This window comes from Colias croceus, chromosome 11 (assembly GCF_905220415.1).
Source record: "Colias croceus chromosome 11, ilColCroc2.1".
In the NCBI taxonomy this organism is placed as follows: domain Eukaryota; kingdom Metazoa; phylum Arthropoda; class Insecta; order Lepidoptera; family Pieridae; genus Colias; species Colias croceus.
Window position 1 is genome coordinate 6,176,619 of NC_059547.1, and position 26,547 is coordinate 6,203,165.

Genomic DNA, 26,547 nt, shown 5'->3' on the forward strand with positions numbered 1-26,547 from the left:
ATTTTTAATAATTTAAGGCGCCTTAAATATCTAACAATATTTAAGTTTTATTCAGTTCATTGTTTTAATAGATATCTACATTCTTGAAAAAAGCTGGCGCTCTAGCACTAGTCTCTACATTACGTTTTGTAGTTATTTCGACAAACATTATTATAATTGATTTTATTTATTATAATTATATTATAAACATATTATTGCTAAATTTAAATAATTTAGCGAATAAGTCACATCACAAATGTATTTTAATGAGTGAACTAATAAAATACATAGACATACACGTATGAATTTTACAATTCATTCCTAATTTAAATCGAGGTTGCAATGCGACATGAATGCGACGATTCCCACAAACTTGACTCATATATTTTCTTTCTTAATTCATAACTAAAATATGATTAATTAAATATAGCCTCTAATTGGGTGTTAATGGACAATACAAAATAACCCGAGCGCTAGCTCTCTCGCTCTTGTAAGAACGGCAAATATTGTCAGGCGCTTTCATAGTCCAGACATACGATCATCGACGACCGGTACAAACGTACGGTTGATGCGCAATAATACGGGCTGTGTTTCGTGCTTTGCTAAACAGTTTTCGTTACTAATAATCCCAGTGTGTTAGTGCTAACTACGGTACCGCTTCTCTGGTTAAAATTAGAGGTAATTATTCTCTACATTTTTTTTTTTGTATTAAAAAGGAACTCTATTTTTTAATAATTAGATATTTAATTGTACGAACTCTATCAACATTTGTCTTGGCGGTAATTTAAATAGTTTTCGATTATAGTTACTACGAAGACCTTGATTCGTTTCAGAATACGTAATATAGGTTACGTCCTTCCCTTGAGCGGTGTGAGACATAAGTTATTTTTAAAGAATTGGTAAATACGGTAGCGTCTTGGTGAAATGTAGAGCGAAATGGCCTAAAATATTATGTTGTTAAATCGCTATAGTAAACTAAGATAAAAATATATCGGTGCATGAGTTATTCTAAGACCTTTGTTTACTTCCTACGTTGGTAGGTATATGAAAGGCATAAAAACAGCGCGTGCGCAATTTGTTATAAATATAGATGAGTGAGATAAGCCACATTTACCTACTTGTGTTTTTAATTTTTACCTACATTTCAATCTTTACTGGAATGGTCTCTACCGGCATTGTTTTAGTAAACTTTACAATATATAGTTACGTACTTAAATTAATTTGTTGCTTTCAAATAGGTATTATTTTGTAGTACAGAATACATTTTAACGAAGGAAAATCAATAGGTAAAAAACTTATAAGAACATTCAACAAGTACCTATGTATTTTTATTATCAATACAGTTTATGTAATATATAAATAAGAGTAACAACGATAATATATTAATTAATGTTAAGTAACCTCTTCAAGACTTAAACTACCTATCATATAGTATTTATGTATTTCTTATGTAGAGCAACGTTAAAATATACTTTATCCACTTTCAAGTTAAAACATTTTTAATAATATAATATTACAATTTTGAAAGGCAGCAAAACAATTTCTCTAAATTCTATTTCTTTTTTGACTGGATGAAAAATTATAGAATCCAAAATATACTTCATAAATAAAAATATAAGCTATATTTTGAGAAAAGTTGACTAGGTATTTCATTGACCTCAAATTTAAAACATCAATTGGTTCCAATTTTTTTGTATTTATATATTCTTTTGTCGATCTATGTTGGACGTTCGTAACTATCAGTGTGGGAGAGATCCCCTGCCCACGACGGTTTTTATCCCAATTTACGCAATATCAAGTATTTATACACATTGTTACAATTCTGTGATTCTACTGTTTTGTTTCGATACTTTTATTGTATTAAAAAGCATTGTTTACATTCAGTAAATATGTAAATAAGGTAAATGAAATATTTAAATACACTATAATCTGTGAAATTGTGTCTAAAAGTTGAAAATTCGATACAAATACCTAATAACGCTTCTCAAACCCAATTCAAGATGATTTAAAGAAATAAGTTCGATATGTCTTTATGTCTTTATGTACCTTTTTTATCACACCTGACCAATATAACGACGTTTCTAACAGTACCAAATGTAGACGTGTGGGATTCTTGGTGTTCGCAGCCTCATGCCTTCCTACTAGCCATATACAGGGTGGCCCAAATGTCGTGGATCAAACGCAACAAGGGGTTAGGTGAGGTCATCAGCAGCAAAAAGTTGTTCTACGGGAGGTCTCTAAGGTCAACCACTGCAGAGTTATAATTTATTTTGTATTTTTATGAGAAAATTGGCTTTTTGAAACTTATTCTTATTAAAATTCGAAAAAATGTACACCTATATCTTTTTTATCATTTTAACTAGATTAGTACTGATAAGTCCTTGCGTTAGACATGCTATTTATGGTTGTTTATTGGGTGTGTTGAAGATAATATTCAATTTTATGAATTACTTTTTTCTCAAATCATAACTGTTTATTTACTTCGAACCCCACTGTGAAAAAAAAATACTCTACCGAAAAGTGACGCTGTATTTCAAGTTTTGGCGCATTCAATGGGGATTCTGAAAAGGTATTTCACATGGCCATGAGTAGGTCTAGTATCTTTCAAGGACGAAAAAACAAAACAACGATTGCAAAATAATTGTTTTATTAAAGCAAAACATTTTACAATAAATGCTCAAAATTTCTGCTTCTGACCATAATACACAATCTGCACCGTCTAATAAAATTTCTACGTAACCTACGGAATGCACCTCTGTTGTTAGTAACTTGTATCCTAGCAAATTCGAGCTTTTTTCGTAGTTCTTGTTCAGTATTGTTCTCTCTTTGGTAAAAAAATGAAGATGAAGTGCTGAGAGAATTAAGATTGCATCCTGGTGTAAGTCAACGCCAAATATCCCGTAATCTCGGGATTCCAAGATCGACGGTGCAACGTATTATTAAAAGGAATAAATATCACGCCTACCACGTGCAAAAAGTGCAAGCTTTGCTGCCCGGTGATTATGCAACTAGAGTACAGTTTTGCAGAGAGATGCTAAGATACCACAGAGAGGATCCGCAGTTTTTCAATAAGGTTTTATGGACGGATGAGTTAAATTTTAGAAGAATGGGAGTGTTCAATATCCACAACTTACATTTTTACTCCAGAGTATTTGGCATTAACATGTGGTCTGGTATAATTAACCAGCAGTTGGGGCTGCATGAAATGCCAGCAAGACTGAATGGTGCTCATTATTTAAATTTTTTACAAAATAATTTAAACCAAATTCTTAACGAAGCTGAAGTTTCAGAAGAAAGAATAGCAGAAATGTGGCTGCAACATGACGGCGCCCCGCCTCACTACACTCGAGCAGTTAGTGATCATTTGAATGAGCGCTTCCCCAATCGGTGGATTGGTCGAGGAGGACCTATTGCATGGCCACCCCGGTCGCCTGATTTAAATCCATTAGATTTTTTTCTTTGGGGCTATTTTAAAGAAATAGTTTACCAATGAGAGAACAATACTGAACAAGAACTACAAAAAAAGCTCGAATTTGCTAGGGTACAAGAGGAAGAGAAGGAGAACAACAGAGGTGCATTCCGTAGGTTACGTAGAAATTTTATTAGACGGTGCAGATTGTGTATTATGGTCAGAAGCAGAAATTTTGAGCATTTATTGTAAAATGTTTTGCTTTAATAAAACAATTATTTTGCAATCGTTGTTTTGTTTTTTCGTCCTTGAAAGATACTAGACCTACTCATGGCCATGTGTAATACCTTTTCAGAATCCCCATTGAATGCGCCAAAACTTGAAATACAGCGTCACTTTTCGGTAGAGTATTTTTTTTTCACAGTGGGGTTCGAAGTAAATAAACAGTTATGATTTGAGAAAAAAGTAATTCATAAAATTGAATATTATCTTCAACACACCCAATAAACAACCATAAATAGCATGTCTAACGCAAGGACTTATCAGTACTAATCTAGTTAAAATGATAAAAAAGATATAGGTGTACATTTTTTCGAATTTTAATAAGAATAAGTTTCAAAAAGCCAATTTTCTCATAAAAATACAAAATAAATTATAACTCTGCAGTGGTTGACCTTAGAGACCTCCCGTAGAACAACTTTTTGCTGCTGATGACCTCACCTAACCCCTTGTTGCGTTTGATCCACGACATTTGGGCCACCCTGTATAGGTAGAACCATAGATGGCTCTACTAACATCAACAACCCATTGCAATCATTGTAAGCTTAAGTCAACTGCATACGGGATATATTTAATACAAAAGACATACAAATGCCCATTAATGGGTAAATTAAAGATTTTTAATGCAAATTTTGTTTAAATATGTATCAGTAAAAATTATGTTCAAGTAGGTGTTACAAAAATAATGTGTTGTGGTTTTACCTTTTTTGTCAGTACAAGTAAACATAATAAGATATGTCTTCTTCATTCTGAAAGTAGGCCCACTATCAAAGATTAAGGGCCGATTTTTCAATGCCCAGATAAACAGTCTAATAACTACCCCTCGAATAGATTTATTCAATTGCTTATCTAACTCATAACGGCTCGCCTATTTTTCAATCGTGATTTATTTGATGAATAACTATCTGACCAAATATTTCCATATTGGCAGCTCTGCTCTTGGAGTGGCGAAACAAACATATTAAATTAGTCAGGTTAGAGCGGGATAGAGTCAACTTGCAATATGTCAACAACCGTCATAATGACTCACGTCAGGAGTGCATTTTAAGTTTATCTTGTGTTCTATGATTGTTGATTATTGTTTTGATTCGAGTAAAGAGTTTTGATTAAATTTGTGTTAAAATTTATATCCTATTTTACGATGGAAACGACATAAAGGCAGCGTCCGGCAAATTTTCAATGGCATGATCATCAGTACTATCAAAAACATCAATTTCAATATGATTTTAATTGATAATTATTTTATAGAAAGAGGCTTTATTGTAAAAATTCTACGCTCTATGTTATTACATACGAAAATATCCCAAATTTGACGCGTCAGTTGTCAACTCAAACGTCTAATCGTCGAATAGCACGCTATCTGGCCGTTGGAGCAGCAGATAGATTTATTCCTCAAATAACGTAGTTATTGGATAGATAAGTCCTATTCGTCTATTGAAAAATTGAATATTTTGTTAACTGAAGAATAAAGTCTATCTAGCTGTTTATCTGGGCATTGAAAAATCGGCCCTAATTTAACCTAGTTTACGTTTATCTGTTAGTTCTCTAATGAACGAATTCATTACTCAGTTTTTGTGTAAATTAAAAAATAAACGGAGCCATTGTTCGCTAGACTACGAAAATGTATTATCGGTCATTGACATCTATTAAAAATTCAACATCTTCTGGCACTGTATCCACGTTAATATAAAATAATGAATAAGCATATTAAATTAATTCTTATTCCTGAATGTTTTAAAGTTTTTAACCAAAAAAACATCAGCTTTACCTACATCATAAAATTTACCACTTAATTATGAACTCATTTTATGTATTATGTTAATACATAAAAAGATTACATAATATGTGTTCACAACAATTTCAAAATCTTTAAATGATGTGATTAATTTACTTATAGTCTTTATTCATTTGTAGTACTTAAAGTTCTCCCGAAAACCCTGACGCCGGACCTCGGGACCTTTTCTTAGGCGTGACTCACTTATATTGCGTATTGGATTACACATCACAATATTACTGTAACGAATGATGTCACCATGGATAAGGGTCTACTTATTGAATGCAATTCGGCATCATTGTTAAAGATCCTTTTAATAAACGAATGCATTCTTAATGAATTTACCGATATTGAGCGTAACAATGATATAGTATTACAATTTACAAGTAATAGTTGATAATACTGATTACAATTATTATTGTTAACAATATTGGTCCCTTTTAATGTACATATGTCTATCCCTTGTATTTTCAACAATATTGGTCCACGGCATTGTATTGAAACTCTCATAATCTCTCGACTGCAATCATTGGTATAAAAGCACCAAAAATTGAACAACGGTGCAGGAAAAAATTATATAATAACCAAAACTGAAGCTGTTAACCTTGATGCATAGTCAATGTTACACGGTAATTCTCGAGGTCTACGACCATGTACGGGCTTGGAGGGAGTTGATTTTGCGTACAACTGTCAATGTCATTACCATTACCTACGTGTTTGTGGTCTCCTGGTACTGATTAATGCTTATGAGCTCATTTTTTTTATGACTAATTGTATTAAATCGTCATATATAAAATATTAACTTTCAAGAACAAAATATACTTAAGTAATTTGATAACATATTTTATTGGTACTGGTGGTTAGAGACGTCGTTCTTAAATCATTCTTCTATAAGTTTTTGCAAGAAATCAATAAGAAATACATACTATTTTCTTCTTCTTGGCTATCTTTTTGCTGATAACCATGAATGTTTATTCTTATAAGTATGGCAGCAGGGCCGGACCGTGAGCTTGTGGGGCCCTGGGCTGAAACTACCCAGGGGCCTTTTTTTTTGGAAATGTTTATATTTTCTTAATACTTACTTTCGCAATTTTGTTATTTTAACATAATATTCAAATTTGATTTTAAATCGTTTTATTAATTCAGGAGTCTATCGCGGACAAACAAAGTACCTAACACGTAATTTTTTTATACATATTTAGATAATAAAAAAATAATAAAATAATGTTATTCATCCATACTAATATTACAAATGCGAAAGTAACTCTGTCTGTCTGTCTGTTACTCAATCACGCCTAAACTACAGAACCAATTTGCATGAAATTTGGTATAGAGATATTTTGATACCCGAGAAAGGACAAAGGCTACCTTTTATTGCAAAATATGTACCACGGGCGAAGCCGGGGCAGACCACTAGTTTATTATAAATTAGTAAAAGAATCTGACAGTTATGTTATTTAAATAATAATTTAGAAATTAACCTTTCTCCATTTTTGTGCTGCAAATTCTTTTATTGGTCATCACATTGCAAGTCTTTTGTTAGATCACAATGTAAATAAATATGAAAATAGTAGTAAAACGTAAATTATTGACACCCTAAAAGTTGTCTCAAAACCTACATATGGTAGGGTCTAAGCAACTATTTAATTTCAAGGTCAAATGAAAATTCAAAATGAAAATTCCCGGAAAATGTCTGGAAAATATCCGGAAAATGCCTCGGAAATGCCCGGAAAATGCCCGGAAAATATCCAGAAAATGCGTGAAAATGTCCGGGAAAAGTGTGGAAAACGCCTGGAAAATCCTCGGAAAATGCCTGGAAAATCCTCGGAAAATGCCAGGGAAAAACCTGGAAAATATCCGGAAAATGCCTGGGAAATGCCCGGAAAATTCCCGGAAAATATCTGGAAAATGCGTGAAAATGTCCGGGAAACGTGTGGAAAACGCCTGGAAAATCCTCGGAAAAGGCCTGGAAAATCCTCGGAAAATGCCAGGTAAAAGCCTGGAAAATATCCGGAAAATGCCTGGGAAATGCGTGAAAATGTCCGGGAAATGCGTGAAAATATCCGGGAAAAGTGTGGAAAACGCCTGGAAAATCCTCGGAAAATGCCTGGAAATCCCCGGAATACAGGGGAGGTGTACTTATTACTTTACAGGTATTTCCCGGAAAATGAAAATTCCCGGAAAATGTCTGGAAAATATCCGGAAAATGCCTGGGAAATATCCGGAAAATGCCTGCCCCTGTATTCTGGGGATTTTCCGGGAATTTTCCGGGGATTTCCCAGGCATTTTCCGGATATTTTCCAGCCTTTTCCCTAACATTTTCCGAGGATATTCCAGGCATTTTCCGAGGATTTTCCAGGCATTTTCCGAGGATTTTCCAAGCGTTTTCCACACTTTTCCCGGACATTTTCACGCATTTTCCGGGCATTTTCCGGGCATTTCCTAGGCATTTTCCGGGAAATTTCCAGGCATTTTCCGGGCATTTCCGGGCATTTCCCAGGCATTTTCCGGATATTTTCCAGGCTTTTCCCTGGCATTTTCCGAGGATTTTCCAGGCCTTTGCCGAGGATTTTCCGGGAATTTCCCAGGCATTTTCCGGATATTTTCCAGGCTTTTCCCTGGCATTTTCCGAGGATTTTCCAGGCCTTTTCCGAGGATTTTCCAGGCGTTTTCCACACTTTTCCCAGACATTTTCACGCATTTTCCGGATATTTTCCGGGCATTTTCCGGGCATTTCCCAGGCATTTTCCGGGAAATTCCCAGACATTTTCCGGATATTTCCCAGGCATTTTCCGGATATTTCCCAGGCATTTTCCGGATATTTTCCAGACATTTTCCGGGAATTTTCATTTTCCGGGAAATACCTGTAAAGTAATAAGTACACCTCCCCTGTATTCCGGGGATTTCCAGGCATTTAAAACGCTTTTCCCGGACATTTCACGCATTGTCCGGATATTTTCAGGGAATTTTCCAGGCTTTTCCCTGGCATTTTCCGAGGATTTTTCCAGGCATTTTCCGAGGATTTTCCAGGCGTTTTCCACACTTTTCCCGGACATTTTCACGCATTTTCCGGATATTTTCCGGAAATTTTCCGGGCATTTCCCAGGCATTTTCCGGATATTTCCCAGGCATTTTTCGGATATTTTCCAGGCTTTTCCTTGGCATTTTCCGAGGATTTTCCAGGCATTTTCCGAATATTTTCCAGGCGTTTTCCACACTTTTCCCGGACATTTTCACGCATTTTCCGGATATTTTCCGGGAATTTTCCGGGCATTTCCCAGGCATTTTCCGGGAAATTACCAGGCATTTTCCGGGGTTTTTCCAGGTATGTTCCACTTTTTCCCCGGACATTTTCACGCAGGCATTTTCCGGGGACATCCGGAAATTGCCTGGCAATGCCTGGATAATTCCCGGAAAATGCCTGTAAAAGTCCCGGAAAATGCGTGAAAATGTCTGGAAAAAGCGTGGAAAATGCCACTTCAAATCTGCGAAGTAATTAAAGCAGAAAACCAAAAAAAGAAAAAGAAAGCTAAAATCTTTCATATTAAATGTATATGGGATATTCATATTTCATACTTAATGTATGGGAGGGTTTAAAGATAATTTTTTTGATATTTCTCGATTTATTTTTAAAAATTTATTACGGCCATTTTACTCATATGGTTAAGTACTTTCGATATCAGTTTAAAGTTTTTTGTTATCTGTAATACTTACGGAAAAATCGCCTGTGCACACTTAACGATTACATATATTGTATAAGTATTTACAGACTTACATCTGGGTATCTCGAATTCCGAGATTCTTACCTAATTTAACCTTACATGACTTGGCCATAACTAGTTCGGGCTCGTACATAAGAGTTAAAATGCATTCAATAACGCATTTCGTTAAAAAATGACAAATGTTTATAAGTATATTAATTTTTAATAGTACGTTGATAGTTATAAAAAAATTATTTCGGTGTTAGTCTATAGCCCATTTATAGTGGAAGGCTATTATATCATCAGGCTAAGACCAACAGGATCTGAGCCACGTGAGTGAAATCGCGGGGCGCAACTAGTTATTATTATGTATAACTACCTATATAAAATAACCAAATAGTTTCAATAAATGAGATTTATTTTCTATAAGTTGAAAATCAACATGCAAACATCCTTTTAGGTACATGTTAGCAAAAGTTATTGAAGTAGGTAGTTATGCGATTTTCATCAATTTTTTTTTCGAAAACCGACTACAGATTTTTTTTCAAATTATCGCCCATTTTTTTTATCGGGGTATGGGGGCCCTTTTAACCTCGGGGCCCTGGGCTGCAGCCCATAAAGCCCATGGGTAGATCCGGCCCTGTATGGCAGGCTGTGATATGGCTAAGGGATATGCATTCTGTACAAAAACGTAAAAAAGATAAAAACATCTGTATACTTTATTAAAAGTTTATTTAATTCATTGTGGCATTGTTTACAATTTACATATTTCATGTGTATGTGTAGCCTACAGACGACGTGAGTATCTAGCTGTTGGCATGACGTCATCGTCCGCTCGTGTTAAATGCTCCTTCGATCCGTTCAAAGATAAACGCGAATGATCTTCTAGAATTTCTGAATCGAAATTATCAGATTATTTTCTTGAATTTTCTCGTTAAAATAGGCAAATGTTAAAATAAAACACCTAGTAGGTACAATCGCAAAGACAGATGTAATCTTAATTCATTACTAAATTTTTATATTGGAAATGATGTGTTTGTGAATATTATTTTATTATAATTTGTGATACATAATATTAATGTATCTTTAACATATGCCAAAATCATAGATTGTCTATCGGTGCAAATAGCAACTGTAGCCGTACCTATGTGAGAAAAAAATATAGATTTTTCTACATCTTAAGTATTACTCAGAACAAACTGTATGAGTCTCAACTTAACTGTATCGGTGTACCTATTTTTATGTGGGAGGGAAACTGGGAATCAACAAGGTTACAGGATGACACTGACATGCGTTTATGACTATGTATTGTGAAGAAGTAAACATTTACTGTATCTATAAATTAGTTTTAAATATTATGTCAAGCTATGTACATATTATTATTTGTTTATTATTGAACTTATTTAATTAACCTTCATAACCTTAATTTAAATTCATAATCTTAGTCATTTAATTCTAACGCTGTTGATTGCGAGACACTGAGTTTTCATTGTTGAATTAAATGTTCTACCTATATAACAGATAATTAAATGTAACTTGTACTTGTAATAAACTAATTTTCTTTTTAAAAAGGTTTATCAGTAGTAGTATCTTTAGTGTCAATGTTGTATTTTAATTAAACGTTCTATCACGTATATTTAGTTTGTTATCAGAAGCGTACTGCATGTGACCGTATTACGGTTAAGTAACATAATATCGGTGAGACAGTACTAAATATAAACCACACAAAATACTTTTCACATACCTTTTTTAATTTTTATTTGGATCACTGTTATTTAAGTGCGAAGGTGTGTGTTATATTTATAGAATCAATTTCGATGATATTGACTAATTAATGAAGATGTACCTAGACCAGTGAGAAAGACAATAGGAAATTTGTTGAAAATACTCCTTTGTCCTCCTGGGTTTCTTTGAGAGTTGTGTAACAAAAGAGGGTTCAAAATGGTTAGGGCATTATTCACAATGAAGGGGCTCTATTTGTTAGTTATTCTAAATGAATAGTATAAAAGGTAATATTTGATTTGTTTCTTTATGTTTTAATCGAAGTGGCTGAATTGGTCAGGCATCCGCCCCGGTTTGGCGCGAAAGGATGCGGGTTCGAGGCCCGCCTCGTGATCGAATTTTTTCTATTCTTTATATAAATTTATATTTAGAAAGCATTTGAATGCCATTTAACCAAAAATATCAAATTCATCAAAGCTTATAGTTATTGGGATGAATTTTAATAAAGGCACAATTAAGGTGTAACTCATTCTACAAAAGGTTTATACACTTCCGCGTCTACGAGTACCAGTCTGTTTAGACGGCAATGACACAGTAAGCGGCTAGTTCTCGGAACAAAACGATGACCTTCAAAGTAGCGCCAAGACTCAGAGTGAAGCACCTCTTTTATCTATGAATGAAATCTGTCGTTGCCAAGTGCATGGTTATATTTTTACCGAATTACTTTACGCAACATATTATGTGCAAAACATGGCTTTAATCACACGTATGACGTAAGGAAGCTTTTCGAATTTAATCTCTAACCTTTGGTACCGTTTCATTGAATTATGAATAATTTATGGACTAAGAAATAAGCTTGATTTACAATAGGTACTTAAATGACATTATATTGGTCCTACTCTACATTACATTGAAAACTTACATAAATGCTAAAAATGCTTTTGAAACTTTTTCACATTTGGTTCTTAACTAAATCCTACCAATATAGTTTTTTTTTTATCAAACGTCATTTACTGTACCAGGTGTTCCACATTCTAAACACATTGTACAGAGAATTTCAAACAAAACAAAAACCCACTAATCGCGCATTCATCAGGCATTCATACATATACGTTATGTAATGAATGGTACCGGTTTTACTACTGTAGTCATCAAGTGTTGCGCAATAATGTCAAACAAAGGGCCTGTGTTTGTGCCCCGCCCGAGCGAATTAAATGGATCTGTGCATCACTAACCATTACATACTGTTCTGATTTAATTTATGGTACCTACAGATGTTCATATTATGTATACAGAGTTTAAGTTAATTGATGGAAATCTATTTTGGTTTAGATACTACAGTCTAGTATGTCTTTAATTTCCTCGTATAAGGAAAATACGAAAAGGTTAATGATAATGTTGAATTCTGGATATTAATATTAAATCGAAATTTTTACCTACTGATGTTGATTCAGTTTTAAAATAAATCATTACTTAGAAGAGGTGAGAGCTTTTCCTTGAATGATTACTAATTCAAAAGCTCTCCTTTATTTAAAGTATGAGTTATTTATTGTATACTAGCTTCCGCCCGCGACTCCGTCCGCGCGGATGTCGGTCTTCGCGTGGATGGTTTATTTCTCCATTTTGAGTAGGTACCTCTGACAATAAAATCTTATAAATATCTATTGGACCCAATTCCCAAATACGGCTAGGCCTATAATAATACGCAACGTGTGTTCGCGGTTCTACGGAACAACGTCTATGGATAAAACTGAAAAATTAAGATTAATTTTTTTCTACGTATTTTTTCAGGATAAAAAGTATCCTATTTTACGCCCAGGATAATAAGGTATAATTATACCAAGTTTCATCGAAATCGAACCGCTAGTTTTCACGTGATGCCTTCACATACAGACAGACAGACAGACAGACAAAAATTTTTTTAATCACATATTTGGGTTTGGTATCGATCCAGTAACACTCCCTGCTATTTATTTTTTCAATATTTTCAATGTACAGAATTGACCCTTCTACAGATTTATTATATGTATAGATTACTTTCATTATTATGTTGTGTAATCACATTTCATACATACCCATATATATAACTTTTATATTATATTACGATATGTATTTGTAAAATGAGACTGTTTTTCCTGAATTATGTACCGGTAATGGGTTATAAAAGCTTGGGCGCGGGCTGCGGAAAATCTGTGCCACGGTAGCTATAAAGATGTTTGCCGTAACATTAGGGTTTTTGTTGTAAAATATAGGCCAGGTCAAGGTTAACACAATGGGACCAAAATATGTTTTATCATTCAATAATATAGGTCGAAAATGTAAGAAACATGGTTCCTGAAACCTTTAAAGAAAGTCATAATAAGTCAAGTACCTTTTGTCCATTATAAATATTAGCCATTAATGTCTGGTAAACTTAAAGCTCAAAATATAAATAGGTAGGTATGCCATGTTAAAAAGATGTACGTTACGACGATATTTCATAATGCTTGTACTGTAATTAAGATAAGAGTACAATCACAATTTGCGGCACATGTAGTTGGGGAGTTTTAAAACAGTTTTAAATCGTTCCAGATTGGGTAATCAGTAGGCATCGAAAATACATTATAATTTCGCAATAGTCATCCCGTATAATACACTCGTAGCGCATTCCTGTCCCGAATTAGAGCTTTTAGTCAATAATCGACGTCATTCCTCACAACTCTACTTATAGGTTGACCGATGACCTGCTACAAAATGTATGTCTGTGTTATGAAACTATAAGTTTTACAAATACCTATGCGTATCTTCCTTGAAAACTTTTATTTTAAAAAAGAAGTTTTTATTTTTGGAAGGTACATGTTTCTTTTTAGGTATATCTAGTTTGATTTGTTAAATTTTAACTATGACGACTTCAATTAAGATTGATGCTAGTAACAATTAACATCGACCAAAACATAATTTAAATCAGTGATTAGAGAGTATAGATATACCTAATCGGCTAATCATGTCATCACTAATTATTAGCCATTCAAAGAGAAAGTTTGAATTAAAATGTGTGATTTAGATAGCTAACTTCTAGATCCGGTGTTTGAATATAAATTGTTTTTTTAGAGACGTGTCGCCCATAAAAACATTCCATGTTCTTAATCACGTGTTAATCACTACTTTTATTATATGTTTCATTGGTATTTCTAATGACACACACTCCACTAACATTACAAATCCCATTAGGGAATATTTTATGATACATATTTGCCTTTTACGTAATATTAATTTTATAAGTAACATTGTTTTTACGTGAATAGTGTCACCTGAGTTATGACCACAGTTATGACGATTTCAAATCCTGATTATTCTATCCAATATTATTCTAATTGAATAAATATGTAGGTATTACTGTATATTTAAGATAATAAATAAAACGACGATATTCACGACGCAATAGTGAACTCTAGAGTCAGGACTTCCGATTCAATTCAATTTGAAAGGCTAATAGTTGAAAAAAGTTTTATTCACTTGCGAACTTCGCCAAAGTGTAAAAATATAAGATGATTTATTATAATTTATCAAATTAAATTATGTTAGACGTAGATATTGATTGAACTCTAGGTTCAAAAAAATATTGATCAATGTAAATCTCTACCATTTCTAACTCTACATTTTTTTCAACTCAACCATTTATATACAATCAATGTGAAATTACCAATCCTTTTTTCTTTTCAGAAACCATGATACGGTAAAGCAAGCTAACGAGTTAATGATATTTTAAAAGAAATAAAAGAAACAAGATGAAGCGCTTACAAAGATGTTGTTGCTGTGCCTCTACCCGCACCGGCACCCTAATAACGGCCACGTTGGGCATAATTCTATCAATCATTACGATCATCACAATATGGGTGGCCAACAAACACAATGTTTCCTACAGGACCTTCATATTCGCTGAGGACTTTGACAAAAAGCTCGCTGACATGGACAGTGAGTATCTAATCTATATATCTCTACCTAAATCTACGACACTTCGGAGTAGCTCAGTAAGATATTTATAGATGAAAGAGTTTCCCGTTTCCGTGAGAACGTTTTCTTAAATTAGATTTCAAAATAAATCATACGTAGGTATAGGAATAATATGTAGTTTTAAAAGTTTATACTGTAATCAATTATTTCATGTTCCTGTTCCTAATTCCTAATCCCATAGTCAAAATACATACTTAACATTATTTTAGAATAAGTATCTAATTTATGATGAAATTTTCATCCTTCTACAAAGCTATTCATATTTATTGTGTACCTTGTTAAAGTAATAATTAATAGGTACACACCAAGCCAAAAAACCATATCCATAAACTCAGCCAAGCCATAGAGAGAAATTTGTTTGATTTTAGTTAAAATATGTTCCTTCATTCCCACGGTATAAGGGAATCTAGTGCGCGGGTGTGGGAATAAAGATGCCTAATCTAATATTTATGTTCATTTCAGTTCCAAGAATTATACTCACTGTCAACCTGTGCTTTACGATCCTTATATGTGGACTTCTCATAGTAGCAGTTCTAAAGGTAATTATGCTTAATCAATAAATTTAGTTTTTATAATGATTTATTGAATTATATTTATGTAAGTATCATACTAAATATTAATTTTTGTTCACTCGGTGTGAAGACATCGTACTCGGTAAGATTTTGATGTATTGGCACATATAATTGTAGTACGTACACTTTATCTCACGTAATTTAGATGATTGTATTTGCATGTAATTTAGATAAAGTGTAATATCCCTCTTTTTGATTGAGCGATGTGCATAGTGGATGTTTAAGTTAAAATAAAATTACCTATATTATAATAACTCATATTTTATTCGTCACCATTTCTCATCACATCGTTAGTGAAATCTTCAAATTTCATAGACTTGATTGGATGAAAATGTGCATTCTTGGTATTTATTGCAATGTTTTGCATGCACTATCATGCATGCCGATAGCGCACCAATAAGGTATTTTAACAGACTACCAAAAATAAATATTCTAAAATTACAGAGACGGTCCTGGTTAATGCTGCCATGGGTAGTGCTGGGTATAGTTCTGGCAATTGGTCTGTTGATCAGTGTTCTTCACACCTCAATCACATACTATCTGGATGAACAGGATCACGCCATTCTCGCTACGTGTATATTAATCGGTGGACTTATCTATTTATGTAAGTATTTACGAAAAAAAGAACCGACTTGGCTCTACCATTTCATATGATTGTTTCCTTGTAAACAGTACTTAATTATTAAGTTTTAATTACTACTGTTTACAAGGAAATATTTTGAGAAAATGTATTGAAAATATTCATAATAAATTCGTAAACTGCTTTGTCTCTTATTGAACAAGGTTATCAATCTATACAGTATACATATAATAAATCTGTAGAAGGGTCAATTCTGTACATTGAAAATATTGAAAAAATAACTAGCAGGGGGTGTTACTGGATCGATACCAAACCCAAATATGTGATTAAAAAAATTTTTGTCTGTCTGTCTGTCTGTATGTGAAGACATCACGTGAAAACTACCGGTTCGATTTCGATGAAACTTGGTATAATTATACCTTATTATCCTGGGCGTAAAATAGAATACTTTTTATCCTGGAAAAATACGTACTTAGAAAAAAAAATAATCTCAATTTTTCAGTTATCCATAGACGTTGTTCTGTAGTAGGTACCGCGAACACACGTTGCGTATTATTATAGACCTAGCCGTATTTGGGTCCAATAGATATTTATATTTTATAAGATGTCATTGTCCGAGTTACTCAAATTGGAGAAATAAACCATCCACGCAAAGACCGACATTCGCGCGGACGGAGTCGCGGGCGGAAGCTAGTTTTTAATATAAATTGTACGCGCCTGTACAAAATATGTTGCAAACTTAATGTTATAACATTATTGCTATTCCGCATTCATTACGAACTTGGATTCCTATCAACACCTCTAGATTACTTGCAATCAAAATAAGTAAGACTAAAATTATAACAATATTTTACTTTCATTTTTAGGTATTTACCTCTACCTATGGGCAGTGGTCTTCAGTCATTACTTGGACGTCCGCGACGAAGAAGAGCGTGGTAGATACCGCAAGGCTCCCTACAAACGATAGACTAAATACTACTCATCATTTTTTATCCAGTCAAATTTAATTTAAGTAAAGACTAATTTATAATTATATAGGAGATATATTATTACAATTGCCTGCTAATAAGTCATGTGAAATTTTGTTGTTTTAATGGATTTATAAAAAGATAATAATTAGAGTTTTACTAATTATTAATTAAGTTGAATGAGAGAAAAGAACACTGCAGAATTATCAGAGGATAATATAAAATCCTAATCACGCACCAAAAACTGTTTTACAATGTAATAGAGTTTATTTTTGTATAAAACTGCTAATATATGCCACAAATGTTGAATATTTAAAGATGTTTATTCTTTATAAGAAAAACTGTATATTGAAATGAAGTTCTCTGACAGCTAAATACCAAGTGCCTTAACTTTAAAGTTACCGCATAAAATATTTTACAATTTTGTTACAATGTACTGATATAAATAAAACAACTAATTTAATATAATGTACATGTTATATTATAATCTAAATGATCTGTTGAACGATGCATTTTAAATGTGTGAATGAATAAATATTATTTATTTTTTATGTTTTGTTTTTTTGTTATTGGTTTTTAAATCCCCACCTACATATTTTTATTATAAAATTTTATATTAATTAAAGTTCGGTCAATCTAGACAATCCAAGTTACAAAAAATCCAGTCAACTTAAAATTGTATCAATACTCAAGTAAAAAAAATACAAACGATACCTACTTCAAAGTTGCGATATTTTCACAATTTCCATCCAAACGGTAGATAATTAATTACCTAGCTGTAGCCCAAAGATCATTAAAATTTACTCTTACGAGCTACGTTACTACTACTACGTAATACGTTGCTCATAGTAGGCAAGTAAATTTATTATTTATTTATTTAATCTTGACATACAAGACTTCGATTAAATAATGTTTATCCCTTAGGCCTTAGGGAGCTCTGATGCAACGTACTTGTAGGTAGACGTATACATTTTTTCTTTTTTAGTAGATATTACTGCATGAGTACTCAATATGTGAGTTGATAGATCTAGCTTAAATAAAAAAAAATACAAATATAGGTATCTACATATACAAAATATACCTATAGCAGGTTTGAGGCACGCCGGAAATATTTAGTATTCTTCGTTCACATAGCTCTGTCTTGAGTATCAAGGCCAGTTCCATAAGAAACCGCTTCAATTTGTAAAAATATCTCAAAACAAGTAAAATATGACATAGATATTCTTATCACTCGTAAGTCGTGCAAGTTGTTTTTATCTTTGGAAGATTCTGTAACAATTTGTTATCTTAGTTTATGCGAGAATACAATTGTAATTCGTTACCATAACCCTGTTTATATGTCAAAGGTCTGAATTTTACGATCGCTATAAAAATAATATTATTAAAGTATTTTTTTATGTAGAGTGTACATGACATTCTTCCCATATACCTACAGCGCAATAGTACACCTATTCTCTCGATAAGAAAGTACTGTTAACTGAGTATCATTCTAGTTTGAAGCAAGATTACACGTCTATGATGGAAATTTCATTTAAAGGAAAAAGAGTGCTTGTTACCGGTGCTGGTCAAGGTGAGTCAATTACTTTTCATACAATATCGCGCTTAAATATCAAAGTTTTTAGAAGTATCTCTCTACATTTTTTCTGTTGCTATATCCATAAAAACACTGATTGTTAAGTTCTTTAGTCAATGTCACACTATCGCAATTGCTGCTAAATATAGTTGGTAGGTACCTAATTACTTAGTTGCTTTTTTTTACAAATTGCAATGTATTTAATATTATTCTTAACAGAATAATATATTTAAAAGATATGATATACCTACGTTGCCTTTAATATGTACTTAATAAATCTCATATATTTAAGGAATCGGCCGCGGTATTGCTATTGAATTATGGCGAGCTGGAGCCAAAGTGGTAGCTTTATCAAGAACAAGATCTCATTTGGAGAGTCTGCAGAACGAGTACCCTTCCATAGACATAGTGGACGTCGATGTAGCTGACTGGAACAAAACTCGTGAAGTGGTTGAATCTCTTGGCCATTTCGATGCGTTGGTTAATAACGCAGCTATGGCTATTTGTGAACCCTTCTTGGAATGCACGCCTGATGCCTTCGATAAGTATGTTTTACTACTTTAATTGCAAACTTCTTGAGATGGATTCTACAATTTCTGGATAATAATATAACATAACTAATTGAATCATTGGCTTATTAATTATTATTATTCCTGAATTGAAATATCTATAAATAGAGCGTGTGTAAAACACAGATGACATAATCATATAGAAGTTGACTCTTTTCCAACGACGTCATCTCTTTTTAAATACTTATAAAATTTAATAAGTCGTTTGATTAAAACACCCCATATCAATGGAGTAAAGTCACTATCAAAAACTTAATATTTTTTTCAGAATGACAAGCATTAATGTGAAATCCATTATTAACATAAGCCAAGTTGTGGCCAAAAAGATGATAAGCAGCAAAACAAAAGGAGCAATCGTCAATATTTCTTCGCAAGCTTCTAAGGTGACACATATTATGTTTGCAATAAGCAGAAACCAGAAAAAGCAAATTAAAAAAAACATTTTTGTAGTAAATTATACGGGACCATTAGTATCTAGTAAATTATACTTTTTCAGGCGGCACTAAAAGATCACACTATATATTCAGCATCAAAAGCAGCTTTGGATGCAATCACTCGCTCTATGGCCCTAGAACTAGGACCTTACGGTATCAGGACAAATGCCGTTAACCCAACCGTGATCATGACGGCTATGGCCAAGGTTGGCTGGTCAGACCCCGAGAAAGCTCATGGAATGCTTTCGAAAATACCTCTGGGAAGGTAAGTACATAATATTAAGTACATGATATTTGATGATGATAGATGATATTTGATTGATTAAGAGGTAATAGAAAAATAATTTCAATAATATAATATGTTCAATGCAAGCTCTCTTATTAATTTATTATGAGTTTCAAAATTACCATTTGACAAAATTTCACAGTTTCAACAATACTAGTTCATTCCACCATTGACCATTTTATAAATAAAAAACACATTTTTTAAAATATTTTCAGATTTGGTGAAGTCTCTGAAGTATCTGATGCAGTACTCTATCTTCTAAGCGATAAGGCTAGTATGATCAACGGAGTCGAATTGCCTATCGATGGTGGATTCTTGGCTACGTGAATATAAAATCAATGAAATTTATATAAAGAGCAAGGGCTATTGACTATATCAATATATTATTTTCTTATTAAATTTTTAAGCATTATTTTGAATTTTATTAAATTAAATACGCCACGTAGCGAATCGCATGAGCTAATACTATAGTCAACAAAGTCATTGGGTGAGTATGGCAATCGCTTAACAATAATCTTTTTAACATCTTTGTATACTTTTTCTTTGTTCTGGAATTATTTGTAGCTGATTTATAAATTCTAGTTCGATTTATATCGAAGTTGCGGTCCTCTTGCATGCAGCCTTTTTCATCTACCCAACTTGCAGCCTTCTTAAACCAGTGGAGACGGTGAAATTCTTTGTATCCCAATAGTGCACATAGGGCAACTGTAATCAATAAAATAGATAAATAATCAGTATTTAAAAAAAAATCTCCGATTTTTGATAGATATTTTTATGAAATTGTGTAATATAGACTGCAATTCCCTACATTAAACATCATTTTACAATATTATGTTTCTCGTTATTCTTATCATCATTTCAATTATCAAAATAGTATATATTTTATTATATAGTTAGGTATTTTGACTAGTAGCTGTAATAATACAAATATGGAAAAATATAATTTACCATGTTCTAAAAACATATCTCTAGCGAAGTACCCGCGTCGTGCCAAATAAACCGATTCCCGATACATAAAGGCACACAAAGTATCAAGAGTTTCCTCGTCTTCATTAGCCGATTGCAAGTAACAACGACGCACGAATCTTCGAAATACCATATTTAGTAATCTGTGCAAATTCAAGAAATATACGAATAAAACCTTATTTATTAAAGAATAAAACGTAGACGTTACCTTTGGGCTTTGTTTTAGCGGTTTTAGCTGAGATTAGCGGAGATATTTGAAGATCAAAAAGATTGTATAGATGACGTGTTAGGCCGCGTTTCCACCTGCAAGAAAACTTCCGCGAGAAATTCTTGCAGTTGGACAGGCGGCCTTAGGCTACGTAGGTTTCAAATATCGCTTAATGGCAGTTATCATTTTGTTATCCGGGTACGGCGATATTATCATAAAAAATAATAACATTAAGTTTAATTTATAAATTTGCTAAAAGTGCTAAATTTCATACTGACAAAAATTGTAAGTAGGTACCTAAGTAGGTAATATCTGTCCTGAATTGCATCTTTTAAAAGTTACCACCGAAAGATTCATCTACGATCATAACATTAGATAAACTTACCTATGGCTAAGGGAATACCCAATTGAGGGTTTCGATAAAAGGCAAGTTTTACAGTAGTCATCAGGTCGACACGGTTGAAGCTGGTTCATGTTTAGTGGCTCAGGTGTTTCCATTATACGCGATAAACAAATATCTTAAAACAAGTAAACTTTAAAGAATATACCACACTATTTGCAGTCGACTAATGCCCGGTTCCTATATTTGAAAAACGATCCGTTTTAGTTACGAATAGTAGTATAATTAACCAAGCGTAAGCGAAAATCGTTCCTATAAAAAACGTCTCGTCAAGCAACTTACCGACGGCTTCCTACTGACGGATGGGAGGGTTGCTATTAACGAACGGTAAGCATATTGTATGGAGAAGACAGTTTATCGCGTTCCTATAAATATTTTTAATGTCATTATGCTGTCAAAGTTACTATTCGTATAGCATTTTGTTTACCCGTCGATTTCGGGCGGTTAAATTCTTACTATTTCATTGTTTCCGCTTCAATATCGAAATGTGGAGTTCAGATAGTGATAGAGAAGTGTTTAATATTATATCGAATTTCGGAAGAAGATAGTGTGCGTGAAAGAGTATATATTATAGAGAAGGAGTGGATTTTTTTGCGACCCTGGATTCTCACGAATTTCAATTGAGATTTCGACTTGATAAAGAATCTGTTGAACACTTACTTCTTGAAATTTATCCAGACGTACGAATAAAAGGAGCCAGGTTAGTTTAATGGAGGCATTAATATTATACCAAACACGTCTAACCTATGTAATAACATACCTAATTTATGTTGTCATTTCAGGAATCATGGGGTATCTCCATAACATCAATTACAGTTGACGCTGAGGTTCTATGCTTTAGGCACAATATCGATATCAGTGGCAGACCTATTTCCCTTGGTCACGGCATCACGCGTGAACGGGTGGACCGATTTCGATAATTATTTTTTTATAATATTCCTTGAAGTACGAGGATGGTTATTATGGAAAGAAAACATAAACATGTACCAAGGGCGAAGCCGGGGCGGACCACTAGTATATATATATATATATATATATGTCTATGTTTGCAATGTAGAAATCAATTTTTTAAACATTGTATTGTAAATAATAAAAAATAAATAAAAGTACATAATAAAATGGAATAAAAGTTTTATTTCTTTATAACTATGTTTAATTTTACATAGTAATATGTAACTACATAATATATGCCAAAGAGCTGTCCTGTGATTCTTACGCGACAACCCTCCATCGATTATCATCTTCTATATTATATTCCTTAACGCTGTAATAGGCTCTCTGAACTAAATACATTTTTTACATAAGATTTACATTTAGCACTAACAAATTCTTTTTCTACCGTGTGTCTAGATATATTGCTTAATAATATACAAAAATTAATTAGTTATTGTGTGTTCAGTATTTCAAGGGCGAAGCCGGAGTGGACCACTAGTATATTAATTATATGTATGTCTATGTTTGCAATGTAGAAATCAATTTTTTAAACATTGTATTGTAAATAATAAAAAATAAATAAAAGTACATAATAAAATGGAATAAAAGTTTTATTTCTTTATTACAGTTTAATTTTACATAGTAATATGTAACTACATAATATATGCCAAAGAACTGTCCTGTGATTCTTACACGACAACCCTCCATCGATTATCATCTTCTATATTATATTCCTTAACGCTGTAATAGGCTCTCTGAACTAAATAAATTTTTTACATAAGATTTACATTTAGCACTACCTATAACAAATTCTTTTTCTACCGTATGTCTAGATATATTGCTTAATAATATACAAAAATTAATTAGTTATTGTGTTTTCAGTATTTCAATTATTGTGTGTTCAGTATTTCAATTATTTCTTCATAATATTTGTCCATCATCCTTATTATGTTTGAATTTTTTGGCTGAAAATAAAAAGTTTTCCTGGTAGGTATTTGACCAATTTTTGCATTAAATGTGTTGGTCAACGAAGTCCAACATTCATCCTTTAATTTATTCGTAGAAGCATTAGTCTCCTTACTGGTTATAATAATTGAGCAATCTCGTCTTTACTCATAGCCTTCTTCGATTTCTGTAACAGAAATATATGTTTGACTTTAAAAGTGTCCGAAGCAAAAAGTAAGCGGCAGACGATTTTAAAGAAGAAATATAAAGGCGTACTTACCGGCGTAATATCCATTTTTAATAAATATATAAACAGTGGTCGTTGTATTGTTATTCTTTAATTATAAAACTTGACAATGAATCATCAATCAACAATGAATGACAATAATTTGACAACTGACAAGCAATGCACGCGTGCGCGAGAAAAACGTTCCGTTTTTGCTTTCTGTGTAACGCATTAGGTTGTTTAGAAGGAAAATTATCACGCAGATGTCTACAAATATATAGTTCTTTAGTATTAGTTCTTTATTAATAAGAAACTTTATTCTTAAAGTTTATAATTCGGCTGTATATTTAACTTATTTTGTCCTGAATTTTGTGTTATTTTAATTTCAATTTGGCTTATAACGAAATGCACATCTGTGAGTGAAGAGGGCTCGGTATTTTTATGACCAACGGATGTCCGTCGATAGCACGTCAAGAAATAAAATTGTGGAACGGTAATAACGACTCGTAGTTAGTTCTAGAAAAACGGATAGTAGCTTTGATACTATGACGATCCGTTGAATATAGGAACCGGGCATAAGTTAAATATTAACAGATGTTTAATGAAATTAGTTGGTTGACCGAGTTCAGAATAAAATTTCATATTATGTATAACACCCTATAGTACACAATAAGGCAGTAACGTAGTATGCCGTAAGGGGTGTATAAGGGGTCCATGCTTAGATCATTAATCTAAGGGTCCATGTTTAAAAAATAGTTAATGAATTATTCAATGAGTGTTATATTATTGAAATTTTGAGAGCATGAACATAAAACATTATGCTTTTAAAACAGGTGGTAAAACATTATAACCGGACACATTGTACCTGATTCAGTAATATTGATGTGGTATCTGTGCATGGACTCAATTATATTTATGTACGTGTCCTTCCCCAGTGTTGCGTTATCGATACTTTTCATAAATGGATGCATTACGAAATCTCCAAGTATCCACTTGGATAAACGATTTTCATTAAAATAATTCATAGAGTTTGTGAATATATTTGCATCTTTGTACAGCAATGACACTGAAAAATATTAAAATATTATCCATTTGACTTTGTGTATAAGTTACCGGAAATGTATGAAATCAAGGAATTGTATACAAATCCTAGGAAATGTGAACAATTCCGATACCATTTAGGAAATGTATAAAATATTGTTTAATAAACTATTTAATGCTTAGATATTCTAGGAAATGTATAATTTTCCTAGGAATTCTATACAATTCCAATATCGTATTAGGAAATGTATAAAATAAATGATTTCTGTAATAAAACACTGTAACATTTCTTAAATCAACTTATATTCAATCAAATCAAATTTTCATTTGGTTAGTAATCAGTCCCCTCGTCCCGCTGTCCCCTTGTACGGTCGGCATTTTGTAATATGCCAAAATTCGACTTTTTCCAAAATTCTACAAAAAGACGGTCGTGAGCCAACGGAGCCCCAATTCGTGGGGCTCCTATTTCTATCTAGTTTTAAAAAAACACGAACCTAACCTAACCCACCCCCTATTCAAACCAAAAATTCTGATTACGAATTTTCGGCCCTCCTTCATCGAGCCGCGTACCTTCCAATATCTTAGATGTTTTACATTTCCGATTGCTATTTAGGAAATGTATAGATTTCCTAGGCAGTGTGTATATAATAATTTATTTCACACATTTCCGTGCGATTTTAGGAATTACATACATTTCCTAGGAATTGTATACAATGACAGATTACATACATTTCCGTTAACATATACACTTAGGTACCTATTATTAACTTATGAATTAGCTTGGGTTTAAGAAAGTTAATTCTTTCTAAGGTAGATTTTATTACTAATTATTTAGTACCTACAAATTACAATGTTAACATGCCATGTCTTAAATATATTTTAGGTACTAAATTAATTTTAACTATAGCTATGTAGATAAATCTGTTACTTTATATTATATTACTAAAAATGTAACATTTTATTTACCTCTGTATTCCAAGTCCCAATAGCCATAAAGTCTATTGCTATACACGTAATGTGATACGTAATTATCCCCTTTTCTTATTATATCCTTGACTGTTGTATATTCGAATTTGCTCAATTTACTACCACTATCTAACAAAGCTCTTCGAAGTACACCTTTATAGAATAAGTAAAAAAAAATAGGAACATTATAAATCAGTATGATAACGAATATTATAAAGATAAAAGGTAGGTATAATGATTTAACATTAAGTTTGTAATAGGTTCGTGTTAAATTTTAAAAATATTTCTCAAAAAAATGTGTGCGTGTACTAGTTTACACACGTAAGAAGTGAAACTTCTTTATGATATTTTCAAAAAAATAATTTTCATATGCAACTTTACAGAAATACGTCGAATCACGCGTGGTAGGGATGAAAAAAAGATGGCGCGTAACGGAAAAATGTTACACTAAATTTTTTTCCAACCCCGATAAAGAAGTTTCACTTCAAAAACTATACCGTTTTCAAATAATTGTAAGAAGTAGATAAAATTTAAATGGGATCATCCGGACGGCATCAGTTTCAAATAAAAAAAAGAATCATCAAAATTGGTTCTCCCATGCGAGAGTTCTGATAGAGAAACTCCTTCTTGTAGTGAAATTAAATGTAACGTATACTTACACGTCGTTACAAAAGTTCCAATGACAACGTTACAATCCGTATTGTTGGGATTTTTAGTCAGGAAAACAATAGACTTCTTAAGTGTTGTAACAAATTGTTGCAAATCCTTACGACTAGGGAGAGAAGTATCTATTTTTAAATACTTCATTGGAAAATATTTTCCGCTATATTTTAAAGCTGATAGTTTAGAGCTCTCGATATAAAGCATTTGCGAAAGAATTAAGAAAACAATCAACCAGCGTGAAGACATCATTCCACTATATTTGAATATTTGAATACGAGTATAAAAATCAATTACAAAGAAACCGTGTTCAATCAATTCTTTTTTCTCCGTATCAATCAATTAAATTCTTACTATTTATGA

At 32.7% G+C, this 26,547-nt stretch overlaps 3 protein-coding genes across 5 annotated transcripts; 2 read left to right on the top strand and 1 right to left on the bottom strand.

Moving 5' to 3' along the window:
* Window positions 1–485: 485 nt before the first annotated feature.
* LOC123695598 lies at window positions 486–17,528 on the top strand. 2 transcript variants are annotated; one of them, XM_045641498.1, is made up of 6 exons: window positions 486–657; window positions 14,567–14,818; window positions 15,320–15,396; window positions 15,500–15,511; window positions 15,874–16,033; window positions 16,876–17,528. In XM_045641498.1, the coding sequence occupies exons 2-6, from the start codon at window positions 14,632–14,634 to the stop codon at window positions 16,974–16,976; spliced, it is 537 nt and encodes a 178-aa protein (XP_045497454.1). In that variant the 5' UTR covers window positions 486–657; window positions 14,567–14,631; the 3' UTR covers window positions 16,977–17,528. The 2 variants fall into 2 exon arrangements, with proteins under 2 accessions (XP_045497454.1, XP_045497455.1); XM_045641499.1 differs by lacking the exon at window positions 15,500–15,511 and having other exon boundaries at window positions 487–657.
* Window positions 17,529–18,188: 660 nt separating this feature from the next.
* LOC123695432 (L-xylulose reductase-like) lies at window positions 18,189–20,251 on the top strand. 2 transcript variants are annotated; one of them, XM_045641275.1, is made up of 6 exons: window positions 18,189–18,323; window positions 18,413–18,547; window positions 18,843–19,095; window positions 19,388–19,502; window positions 19,616–19,818; window positions 20,055–20,251. In XM_045641275.1, the coding sequence occupies exons 2-6, from the start codon at window positions 18,493–18,495 to the stop codon at window positions 20,164–20,166; spliced, it is 738 nt and encodes a 245-aa protein (XP_045497231.1). In that variant the 5' UTR covers window positions 18,189–18,323; window positions 18,413–18,492; the 3' UTR covers window positions 20,167–20,251. The 2 variants fall into 2 exon arrangements, with proteins under 2 accessions (XP_045497231.1, XP_045497230.1); XM_045641274.1 differs by having other exon boundaries at window positions 18,216–18,547.
* LOC123695430 lies at window positions 19,916–26,508 on the bottom strand. Its single transcript, XM_045641272.1, has 6 exons — window positions 26,184–26,508; window positions 25,525–25,677; window positions 24,383–24,583; window positions 21,399–21,531; window positions 20,788–20,948; window positions 19,916–20,544 (listed from the first exon to the last, which is right to left on the bottom strand). The coding sequence occupies exons 1-6, from the start codon at window positions 26,434–26,436 to the stop codon at window positions 20,264–20,266; spliced, it is 1,182 nt and encodes a 393-aa protein (XP_045497228.1). The 5' UTR covers window positions 26,437–26,508; the 3' UTR covers window positions 19,916–20,263.
* Between the last annotated feature and the right edge of the window lie 39 nt (window positions 26,509–26,547).